Below are 11,910 nucleotides of genomic sequence, written 5' to 3'. Positions count from 1 at the left end.
AGTAAAGTGAAATTAAAACATCTGGCGTCAGCATTAAGGTGAGGATATGATGACTTGATTTCAATTTTTAGGTGAACTGCTCCTTTAAAGTTGTTAAAGAAACAATAGATTCTCTCAGTTTCACTCACGTCTTGTTCCTGCTCGTCATTTAAAAGTTCCTCCTGAGTGAAATATCACACTCAGCACTCACTGACATCATTCATCAACTTTTATCAGCTCTTGTCGTCAATGTTCCCAACATTCCTCGGCTGGATTCCTCCCAGGATGCATCAGGGCCACAGAATGACCCATCCGGCTAAAACAGATGCAAGTATTTTAGTAGGAGGGCAGCGAGTCCTCTGCTGGCAGGCGCTTCATGCAATATGTGCCCGTAAGATGAAGTCACAAACATTGCAACTGTAGTCGACTCCCACTCGCCGGGCAGCACAGACGGGGCATTATGTGGCCGAGTACCAGCTGGTACCACGGGCTCCTCATCCTCCTCCGGGACTTCATTTGTTGGTGCGTCTGAAATCAGGACATGGAACTGAAATCGAAGAGTAAACCTGGGAACGTTCTCCTCGGATGCATCGTCGCCGTCTGCTTTTGTACAGTTTGTCGGGCTGAGAGACGTGAGTAGAGCTCTGATCAGGTCGGAGGCCGCCGTCGGTCTCTGGAGGCAGGAGGTGATGTGGTCGAGGCTGCAGGGAGGCGGACAGCTGATGTCTCCTGTTGTTCCTTTAAAGCGCTGCTGCAAAAACTTTAAACTTGTCTAACTGTGACTCCACATGAACAGAAGTGGAAAGTGATTCTTTTGTTTGTATTGAAAGATGTTGAGAGGCCTGAACAGCTCGAGGGATCCAGTGTTTAGAAAGAAGAAACAGAAATTAGACAAAAGTCAGAATAATTAACAAAACTTTGTAAACTTTGTAAACCTTGTCACTTTTGGGGGCCTGTTTGGGGTCCTGAACCTCAGGTTGGGCACCACTGCTCTTTAGAATTTAATTTAAAGGGGCGCTATGTAGATTTAGAGAAGAAATTCAAACTCAGGATTTTAATCTTTACAATAAAAATGAGGGAATAGAAATATTTATTGTTTCCATGAGTGAATCAACAAGCTGTTCTCAGAAGAAGATCAGGTCTGAGAACACTGTGTGAAGCTACAAAAGGTGGCAGGGTCCGCCACATGTAAACAAAGTAAAACAGTTTAAACTGTTTTGTTCTTTAAGGTCAGTTTGTTTATTCAGTTCATTCAGTCATGAACACAAAGAGAGTTTAATGATTCAGTTTGTTTGTCAGTGAAGATCTTTCTCTTCTCATTAAAATGTCTTTACCTAAAAGTACGGACTGCACCTTTAAAGAAACATCCTCCACACAAACAGACACTAGAATTTGTTTTCAGGTTCATCCATGATGCAGGACGTCGGGCTGCAGCCTCGTATAAACATCATCGATTTAAAAAACATGAAGCAGATTTACAGCAGAGAGAGAGAGAGAGTCTTTATGCTAAGCTAAGCTAAGCTAAGCTAAGCTAAGCTAACAAGCTGCTTGAGTTAGCATTCAGAGACGACAGGCTTCACTTCAACTGTTCCTTTAAATACGAGTCAGGATGTTGTAAATCTTTCCCTCTTCAGTTCGTAACCGTCCTGAAGATCCTGAATGTTTCAGAACCGATCTGACTGACCCGCTGCCTCTCTCCTCTCTCAGTGTGCACGGTTCCGCCGGGCCCGGTGACGGTCCCTGAGAACAACACGGCGGACGTCCAGCTGGTGAAGATCAGCTCGGTGGATGATGTGACTCTGACGGTCACAGTGAACCCTGAAGATCTGTTCTACCTGCAAGGAAACGCTCTGATGGTGAAGAAGGGACTCGACTACGAGGTGGGTATCGATTAAACATCAACAATAAACTAATGTCTGTTTGATCCAGTTTAATCCCATGTGATGTAAATAATGTTCAAACTGGACAAATGGAGATAATCACTCCATATTTCACGTGTTGTTTTGGACAAACTGTCTTTCAGGATGATTTGAACAAAATGTAGTTCAAATAAAAAGTGTTTGAAAACAAAGATGGCGGCATCGATGAGATAATCCAGCTGAGGGAATTTCAAAATAACTTTAAATGACCTGATTGGACAGAGGAGAGCCAATCAGGGCTAAGTGCAGCTGTGATTCACTTCCTGATGACAGTTCAGGAACCTGAAGAAGAAGAAAGAGTCATCACGTCAGTGGATCTCGTCTTTGGTGGCGACTGTATTGAAGTCTATGAGAGAAACACAGTAAAACCCAACACATCAGCTTAAAAGAATCAGTTATCACGTTTCTCTCTGAAGTTGTTTCTTTAATTTGTCTGGAGGATTTCTTCATCAGAGGTCAGACTGTGTGGATCTGTTGGGTTTTAGTGTGTTTCTCTCATAGACTTCAATACAGACCGACACCAAAGCAAGTTTCAGTGACGTAATGACTCTTCCTTCTTTCATACGTTCTGTGAAGATAGCCAGGAATCATCGACAGGCTTTAAAGGTACAATATGCAACATTTCTGCATTAAAATGTCCAAAAACAACAAAACTTGTTACACCTTTTGTCGTGTTCTTGTCTTATTATTCTGATTATTATCCTGAATGTTCCCTGAACATCGTTTTATTCCAGGTAATGTGTTTAAACTCATGTCAGAGAAAACATCCAAGAATTTGACTCAACATGAATAAAACTTTAAAACTTTAACTCGTCCGTGAACATTTGAACTAGATTGATTTTCATCTGTGGCTGTTTATCAAAGACGACTACAACTCCCATGATGCCACGCTGCTTCATGACATCATCAGACTACATCTTCTGTTGTTGTTTTCAGTGAGAGACTTTAAAGGATTTGATTTAAACAATTAACAAAATTAAAATGAACAAACAGTTTCTTTATAAACAGAGGAAAACTTTAAAACAGGAGATTTTAGCAATTTATTTATTTAATTATATATAAATCAAGACTTTATTTATATTAACATTCCTGTACAGGATCATGAGAACTGGACTTTCATCAGTTCTGGTGTTGATGATGTTTGTGTATATAACAGCTGTGTGTGTCTGTCAGTCTCTGTCCACTGCAGCTCTGGTGGTTTGGGTCCAGTGCAGCAGAGTCGGGTCCAGATCTGTGAGTATAAACCCAAACTCAGAACCACAACAAAGAAGCTGACGTCATTTTTAAAAAAGGGTCACGACACTGTTTGACTCTCTCCTGCAGGTGAACGAGTCTGTTGAAGTTCTGGTAGAAAACGTGAACGATAACCCGCCAAACTTCGCTCAGAACCACTTTGTACTGGAAGTGAACGAGGTGAGAGGTGTAACAGCTGCAGCGGTGGAAGAGTAACTAAGTATACAAAGAGCTTTAGTTACTAGTTACTTTTCAGATTATTTACGTGAAACATAAAAATAAACATTGTTATAAATTAAACTCTGTCCAGATGTTGATCATCCGGTAATGTAATGGAAGATTAAATTACCCGACAGCTTGTAAAGTAAATAAATTGATTGATGGATTGTAAATTAATACTTTTACACTGTGGTACTGATACATTTACTCGAGTACATGAGTTCTGGTTCCAGGTTTGATGTTGACTCTGAGTTTTTCTCTCCTGCAGCTCACGACGGTAAACTCCACCGTCGGACTGATTGAAGCCACAGACGTCGACTCAGAACCGCTGTACTATCGCTTAGAGTCCGCCACAGTAAGAACACACGATGGGATGCTGGACTGGACTCAGTGGTTCTGTTCTTTATGATCCACAATACTGAGATTTAAAACAGCGTATTAACGTAACATAACGTATTATTTGTCTTTTCTTTTCTGTTAAATTAGGATAAATATTTCCGTCTTGAAAGCATCAACAGTCCAAAGATCATCGTGAAAAGCCTTCTGGACTACGATGTGGTGCAGAAGATCGCTCTGGTTCTTCACGTGCAGGTACAGAACTCCGCCGTTACAGAAGCTCCAGGCAGCTGCTCCTCTTTGACCTTTGACCCGTGACCCGTCTCACATGTTCCAGGACACGTTCAACGGTTCGGCGTCCGACGAGCCCTTCTTCACGTCCGTGGCCTCCATCACGGTGCACGTGAAGGACGTCGACAACCGGCCACCCTGGTTCCAGCCGTGTCTGAGGACCAACTTGGGGATCGCCAAACTGTGCGTGAGCGGCGGCTACAGAGGACGAGTCAACCTCACCGAGAAGGAGGTCAGTCTGTCATCGCTCGCCTCACAGCACCTGTACAAAGTCCGGAACCTGAGTTATATTACAACTATATATATATATATACATTTTTAAGGTGTTACAACATGTTCATTGTGGAGGAGTGATAGGCAAAGTTTTTCTTGCAAAGTTTGCATGTCACCTTCTTGGGGTCATGCTTCTTCTTTTCAAAATGTATCCTATATTTTAGACGTCTTTCCCGACATGGTTGGCTATTAATTGTTAACTGTCTAACCGCGATGTTGAAGAGACCTGCCCTGTTAAAAAATAAATACTGACAGTGAGTGAGCGTCGCGACTTCCTGTATCTGGCCCTTCAAATTAAAACCCCTCCTGCATTTTAAGTTTTTTTTCCTGCGACCAGTAGACCAATGAAATTTTGGTTGGCTAATGAGTTTTTGGTTGACCAGTGCCTGGTCAACTATTTGGGGGCAGCCCTAATTATAACCGTGTTATCTTCAGTTAAAAAGGCTCAGTTTCTCATTTATCTCGTTATCGTGAGGAAACAAACAGCAGATTTGTTGTTGCGTTGTGAGGAAGCCGGATCACGAGACTTCAAACTGTGTGACCGACCACTGAACCAATCAGCGTCCTCTGAGGAACTACGAGCAGCTGAGAGCGTAGTTAAGGTGTGACGAGCAGCGAGAGGCGGTCCCTTCAAAACTTGGGGTGCATTCTAAATCGCAAACATTTCCTTTTTACTTTTAGTACGTACTGCAGCTTATAAAAGTACGTACTGTTGCCTGCAGTGTGCACAACATTGGGACAGTCGCCTTGAACTTTGACCGTAATGCTGCGTCGCAATTCAGGGTCTGCATCCTTCAGAGGAGCATTTGAAGGCCAGTTCCGTCACAACACCACGTGAAGGCTGTCCCAGTCTGAAGGCTCCTCCAGATGCTCCTTCTTCTCCCTGTTTTTGGAGGATGCACCGCTATGATCCTTCGTGGCCTCACATATCCCAGGATTCTTTGCGCGCCCAAAAAAGAAGAAAGAAAGAGAGAAAATGGGGACATCACGTGGTGTAGATCGTCACTTTCACAGGCCTGGGCAGCAGAAATCGTGATGTAAGGGTAAAACATCTGGTGACGCAACCAGGAAATGCTCCAAAGGCTAGACCGTCACATTTAACAACGGCTGAGGAGGTTAACAAGGTCTCTCTGAAGGACTCGCCTTCAAAGACCACAAAGGCCGAGTCCTTCAGAGGATGCAGACCCTGAACTGACACACAGCATAAATCTGTTTCTGGTGTACTAATCAGTGTGGTATTCTGGGTAATGGAAGGCAGGGTCAGTATTGTTTTGCAGAAAGTAGTGAACACTTCAGTGAGCTCTACGTACACGCTTTTTCTTCTGTTATTTGTATATTTCACCTCGTCTTTGTGCACTGAAGGAGATATTCTGCCCTGCACGATTGCATTCTGCTGGAAAACATGAACTGTCGATCTGCAGGTGACACGGTATCAGTGTGACGGGTTGGCTGACGGGAAAGTACGTTTCCTTCTACAGCCAAAAGATCCACAGCATGCTGAGGCTCTAGTCGAGCATTCAGAAGATAATCAAACTGAAATGTGCTCCTACAAGGTGTGTCGGGGCTTCAGGTTTCACAGGGTTCCTGAACAAACACAGTTTCCTCACTAGAATGATGTGAAGCAGCGAATCAAACATAACAAGACCTGAACAGACCAGAGTTTCTGTCTGGTCTAATGGGCCGAGGTTCTCAGTGAGTCAGGGTCAGAACCACCTGGGTGTCGTTCCCCACCTGTTTTAAGCCTTCACTAAAAGGGGCGTCGTCACTCCCTGATTGGCTGAGAGGGAAATGACCCCAGCTGCTTCCACTCCTCCATCAGGAGTCAGTCTCTCCACCTGCAGTCGGTCCGGAGAGGTTCTGAAAATCAGCCCAACACAAAGACAGACAACAAGTTTTAATCAACGGGACTGTGACAGTTTTAGTTTTGTTTTACGTCTTTTTCCACTCAGACTTAGAGAATTTATTGTTTCTCAGATATTTAAAAGAATATTTCCACTTTTCAGTCACAGTTTGTTTCAGACAGTAAAACTACTCTGTTGGCTTTTAGAGGAGATCGGTGTTCTGGATTAAATAAATGACTCAGCGTTCACTTTGGGTTTCACACGGGACACGAGCAGCACCAAAGATGACATCATCACAATCAACCAATGCAGAAAACGATCAGATTAGTTTCAGTCCAATTAGAATCCTGCTTTGAGTGACTGATAGGTGTAGGTCACAGGGAACGTTTTACTGCTTTGGGAACATTTTCCACATTATAATTACATAATTAAGGTGATAAAAGTTACTTAGGTAAAGAGAATTTCCTCCCCACTGATGGTTTATACTCCACAGGAGGGTCCGCTGGTGCTGGAACCTGGTCCGGTGTTCGCCAAGGACGGAGACAAGAACCGGAGCGAGCTGATCAGCTACAGAATCCTGCGAGGTCTGAACAGAACCTGAACCAGAGTACAAACAGAACCAGAGTATAAAAGCAGCAGTAATATAAAACCTGTGAAAACAAACTAGACAAAGTTCCTTCAAACTTTTAAAATTATGGAAATGTTTTGAACATTTTGAATCTTAACGTCGAGTTTTTCTTTCATCAGGAAACGAGGGAAACATTTTCCAGATCGACGAGGAAACAGGAAACATCACCATGACGAAGGCTGCTGACATCGTGGGCCCGATAACTCTCACAGTTCTGGTAAACGACCTCCTCTTCCTGGTTGTTCTGTCGGGGTTTGGATGGGAATACGTTTGGTCTAACTCACTTCTCATCAGGCGTCACAGGTGACCAACAGGGATCAGTTCGCGGTGACTCAGGTGACCATCGAGGTGATGAAGAAGAGCAGGAACCCTCCTCGATTTGAGCGGGAGCGATACGAAGGATTCATCTACAGCAACTCGGTCCCAGAGAGCATGATCCTCCGGGACCGGAGCACCAACCGGCCCTTCAGAGTCCGAGCTCGGGACGAGGACTTCGCCGCTGTGAGTCGTCTTCATGTGACTCATAGTTTCATATTCAAAACTTCTCACTGTTATTCTGTTGTTCCACATGTTAAAACAACTAAAAATGTCTTTCAGTGTGAGTTTATGTTGTTTTCAAACCCGTCAGCCATAAAAAACTGATAATCTGATCGTGAATCAGGGAGAGAGCCGGACGGATCTGTCTCTGTCTGCCCCCTAGTGGTCAGAAATCATCAAAAGCAGCTTTAAATGCCGCTTAAAATCCTTTAATCATCTTCTCTGTGTGTTTTATCTGTGTGTGTGTGTGTGTGTGTGTGTGTGTGTGTCAGGGTGTGAATCCAGACGTGAAGTACGAGGTTCAGTACAGCAGCTACGTCAACGTGACCTCCGATGGCTTCGTGATCCTGAAGCGAGTCGTGAAGACGGAGTCCTTCGCGCTTCAGGTGACTTTTTATTAATCAAGCGCATAAAAAATAAAGACGTCTTTACATCTTACAAAACTTGTTGGCTTGTGTTCTGAATGCAGCTCAGAGCGGTCGACGTAGCGACGGGAGAGTTCGGAACAGCTGCCCTCTCTGTTCAGGTCATACCAGGTGAGACGATCTCAGTTATCACCTCTCACACTGACTGACTGACTGGTGACAGTTTCATCACAGTAATGGCCGCTGTGTACTGAGTGATGGTATCCTGCAGGTGTAATCTTCTCATCTTCCCCCTGTAGCCGTGGCGATCCCGTCTCCCTCCAACGTCGGGTACCGTCCGGGCGACATGGCGCTCCTGGGCCTGGTGATGGCGGCTCTGCTGGTCCTCTGCCTCATCGTCATCGGCTTCTTGATTTCCCGCTTGTACAAGGGAAGCGGCAGCATCGACAAAATATGTGAGGTTGGTCAGAAGTTTCTTCTCTGAGCTGTTTTCAGATTAACTGTGTTTTCAGGCGTTGCGATCGTGTAAACACCACAAAGCTTCTTGTTTTAGCTCATGTTTTTACATCCACATGTGATTATTGTGTTCCTATATGAAAGGAATACTTTGGTATTTGGCTTTCTTGCAGAGAGTCGGACGAGAAGATCAATACGACTCATATGTGTGGAAAATATGGAGGTGATTAGCGTAGCTTAGCTTGAAGACTGGAAGCAGGGAAACAGACTCTGACTCTGTTTAAAGTGAAAACAAATCAATAACGAACATGTTGTATAACTACCAAAATTAATTCATAATATTTCAATTTTAATGTAATAATAAATGTTCTATTTCTGTTGTCGTACAGGTTGTTAAACAAATGAGATCCAACATGTCTATTATCAAGTTGTTGGCAGACATATTTTTAACAGACTAGCTGTTTCCTGCAGCTTCCAGTATTTATGCTAAGCTAAGCTAAGCTAATAGCCGGCACCAGCTCCACACTGCAGAGACGTGAGAGTGGTCTCCATCTTCTTGTTTAACTCTAAGAAGAAAAAATAAATAAAAGCTCTGAGAACCCAAAACTGATTGGACCTGCTGAGGGTTTACTCACACATCACACTTCTTGTTGTCACGTTCTGCCCAGTTTGTTGTTCATATTTGGCGTCTTGCATGTGAAACATTTTTGAGGTTTGAATCCTCCGTCTTTGACTTGAGCACAGCATCATTTAGTGTCACTCTGGTGTTACTAAAATAACTGAAAGCAAAAACAAAGAGTCATTTTACTGACGCTGAAAGAAAACATTGACAGTCGCCTGTAAAATAACGATAACACGCTCCATGTAAACTGTGAATATTTCCCCTCGGTCCTGAGTCGCTGGCTCTCACGGTGTCACCGCGGCGTCCCGTACAGTAACAGTTACATCACAGACAGACTCAGCTGTTTCAGGAGCTCCTCCTGTGTGGCTGTGATGAATATTTATCAGCTGAACCCACAGAAGGGCTCTGTGTTAGAGCAGAACAAATGGACCTAGCTCACTGGCATCTGTAACCTTGAACAATGCCTTCATATCCTCCATGCTTCATTAAGTGCTGTATTAATGAGGGGCCTCTCTCCTGCTGTAGTGCCTGGGCCCCTGCCTGAAGTCCGACCAGCCGCGCTCCGGCCACAGGGACTCCCTGCAGTACACCAACGACGGCTTCCAGAACGAGGGCGACCACGGCCGCGGGGTTGCCAGGCGCTTGAACAACGTCGTCCCCAGACGGAGCACCTTCCCCCAGCCGCGAGGCCGGGTCATCCCCCTGGAGAGACGGAACCGCCACTGCTCCTCCTGTGGCGTCTACACCAACCACGTCCCCAAGGGGAGCCCCTCGGTGAGGCAGTCCAGGAGAGGCCGAGGAGACGGGGACGAGTACAGCTCCAGATCCATCCTGACCCGGCAGAGGAGGAAGGAGGGCCAGAAGACGGTGTGGTTCAAGGAGATCGAGGACTCCTCCGACATCGAGGTGGAGATTATCCCAGACACTGTAGGCCGGGTGGAGGAGGAGACGGAGGAGGAGCTGGAGGGAGAGGTGGAGATGGAGGGAGTTGTCAGAGACCCGGCAGCCCCGCTGAGAGAGTCTGACGGCGGGCAGGAGAACCAGAACACAGAGCCCGGCGAGGAGCAGGACGATGGAGGCAGCTCAGAACAAAAGAAGGGAAGTGAGGAGCGGGAGGGCTGACACAGCTCAGAGGTCAGAGGTCAAACTTGAGTCGGAGGAAACGTTCACGAAACTGAGCTGTTTGTTTTCATGTCACTTTGTGGAGTCGACGGCCCGAAGCAGAAGTGTCAGCAGCCCTACACCTCCAGATACCTGCCACACCTCAAGAAAACCACCGACCCAAACAGTTTGTTTTCTACTGTGAGTATCTCAGAATACAGAGTGATGAAACAAACTCTGCTCCACAACTGAAACCCCATCTGGTGTTTCTTTGGTCTTATTTTGGTAGTTCTGGTTGTCATTCTTCTTGGTAATACGATGATTACCTCACAAACAGACGACCTGCTGTAGCAGAAACAACGCAGCACGGACTCAAAGTCAAGAATTTACTGCAAAAATATCCCAATTCCTCGTGTTCTGTGTCCGGTACCGGCCCACAGACCAGATGCTGGGAACCACCGAGTCACTGGACTGATTTCTTCGTCGAAACCAAAACTACTAAAATAAGATCCAAGTCATGATTCAGCATCTGGTGGGCGACGAACAAAGATTTCTTGATACCACTTTCTACAAAGGCATCATTTATGAAGGGAGTCATTTAGTTTTAACGAGAGCTGTGACTCACGTTTCATTATGGATTCTTTTCAATCTGCAGATTCATTTCTCAGTTAATCAAATAATTGTTTTGCCTATAAAACACAAGAAGAAACAGGAAAAAAAAGCGCCCGTCACAATCTTCTGAAGCCAAATGTGACGTCTTCAAATGTCTCGCCAACAGTTCAGAACAAAAAGGAATTATATTTATTAAAACATCAAGTGAAGAAACACATTTGAGAAGCTGGAACCATCAAAAGTTTGTAGTTTTTGCTAAATCTCTTAATTCTATTAACTGTATTTGCAGCTCGAGTTGCAGCTAACGGTCAACAAACGAAATTCCCAGAAGCCCCGAAGATCCCAAACTGATCTGAAAAGATGTTATTTACACCCTTTTGTAAATAATAATAATGAAAAATAACAAGTTTCAGCTCATGAAACAGTGAGAATAATGTTTTATCGACTCAGTTTAGAATTTGGAGGCTTCTTTATATTTTTTTCTGGTGTTATTGCGTTTGAAAACAACTCCAGCTACATCAGGTGATCCGTCCAGATGAGCTGATCTAGTAAATAATTTATTAACCTTTAATAATCCTGTTATAAATGTTGCCTTGTAGGAAGTGGTAACAATGATTATTTATCAGATTCCCTTTATTTATTTTATCAGTTTGTTCCCGAATAACTTCATCGAATTTTATGAAAATGTACTTTAGTTTACAGGATTTGTGTTTGACGATATAGAAGATTTTATTCACTTCACCTCCAGTCGGGTCGGGAAGCCAAGCGGACCAGCAAACGGGCCACAAACGGGCCACAGACTGACGATAGATGTGTGTGCACAGTGAAAGAGGTCACTGCAGTGCTGTGATTATTTCAGTCTCATCTCCACTCTGCACACTTTCTGTACGAGCTTTACTAAACTGAACCAGAAGTGTTCTGGATTTTATAGTGAAACATGTGAAGACAAACTTTATCTACTGAATACTAAACAGCTGAGAGGACGGTTTTATGTGGACTCTATTTTATTTTATTTTAAAATAACTACTTTTATGGATAAATATACTGTGGTTAATGTGAAGTTGACTTTTTGTACATTAAAGCGATCGAGGGAATAATAAAGTTTGAAGGGTTTGTTGAGTTTTGGGATCGGCTCGCTGGTTAATCAAGGTCGCCTGAAGGATATTATGATATTTAAAAGGAACGGTTCTGCTGTTAGGGAAACATATATATGTGTTTCTTTAATTAGATGAGAAGATCGATATATCACACTCACAAAAATGGTATTTGTGGCCTAATTACAGACTGAGCCTTCAGTCCAAAAAGTTAAAGCTTCTGTTTATTGCCTGCTGGAGAAATGAAACCTACACAAGTACAGAAAAAAGAGACAAATATCATCTCCGTATCTTCTTCACACACTGTTTGATGGCTTATAACAACTACTGGATATCACACAAAATTCTGGGAGGAGCACTACGTCGCTGTAGGTAAAGACTAATGAACTTGAGGCGACGGAGGC

General features: G+C 44.0%; 1 protein-coding gene across 1 annotated transcript; it reads left to right on the top strand.

Annotated features, from left to right (window-relative positions):
- The first annotated feature begins 493 nt into the window (after positions 1–493).
- LOC115579756 (cadherin-related family member 5-like) lies at positions 494–11,532 on the top strand. The gene is made up of 14 exons (XM_030413422.1): positions 494–611; positions 1,687–1,859; positions 3,072–3,131; positions 3,222–3,311; positions 3,619–3,705; positions 3,837–3,941; positions 4,024–4,209; positions 6,585–6,675; positions 6,839–6,936; positions 7,014–7,220; positions 7,529–7,642; positions 7,726–7,792; positions 7,921–8,081; positions 9,225–11,532. The coding sequence occupies exons 1-14, from the start codon at positions 521–523 to the stop codon at positions 9,819–9,821; spliced, it is 2,127 nt and encodes a 708-aa protein (XP_030269282.1). The 5' UTR covers positions 494–520; the 3' UTR covers positions 9,822–11,532.
- Positions 11,533–11,910: the final 378 nt, after the last annotated feature.

This window comes from Sparus aurata, chromosome 4 (genome assembly GCF_900880675.1).
Source record: "Sparus aurata chromosome 4, fSpaAur1.1, whole genome shotgun sequence".
In the NCBI taxonomy this organism is placed as follows: domain Eukaryota; kingdom Metazoa; phylum Chordata; class Actinopteri; order Spariformes; family Sparidae; genus Sparus; species Sparus aurata.
Note: the sequence above shows the minus strand (reverse complement) of the source record. Positions and strands in the feature narration are given on the sequence as shown.

What these genes read in the sequence shown, in the direction of transcription:
- LOC115579756 (XM_030413422.1), top strand. Translation starts at nt 521, where the DNA reads ATGGAACTGAAATCGAAGAGTAAACCTGGGAACGTTCTCCTCGGATGC. An exon ending in AGTTTGTCGGGCTGAGAGAC is followed by an intron (nt 612 to 1,686) that starts GTGAGTAGAGCT and finishes CTCCTCTCTCAG; the next exon opens with TGTGCACGGTTCCGCCGGGC. An exon ending in ATCGCTTAGAGTCCGCCACA is followed by an intron (nt 3,706 to 3,836) that starts GTAAGAACACAC and finishes CTGTTAAATTAG; the next exon opens with GATAAATATTTCCGTCTTGA.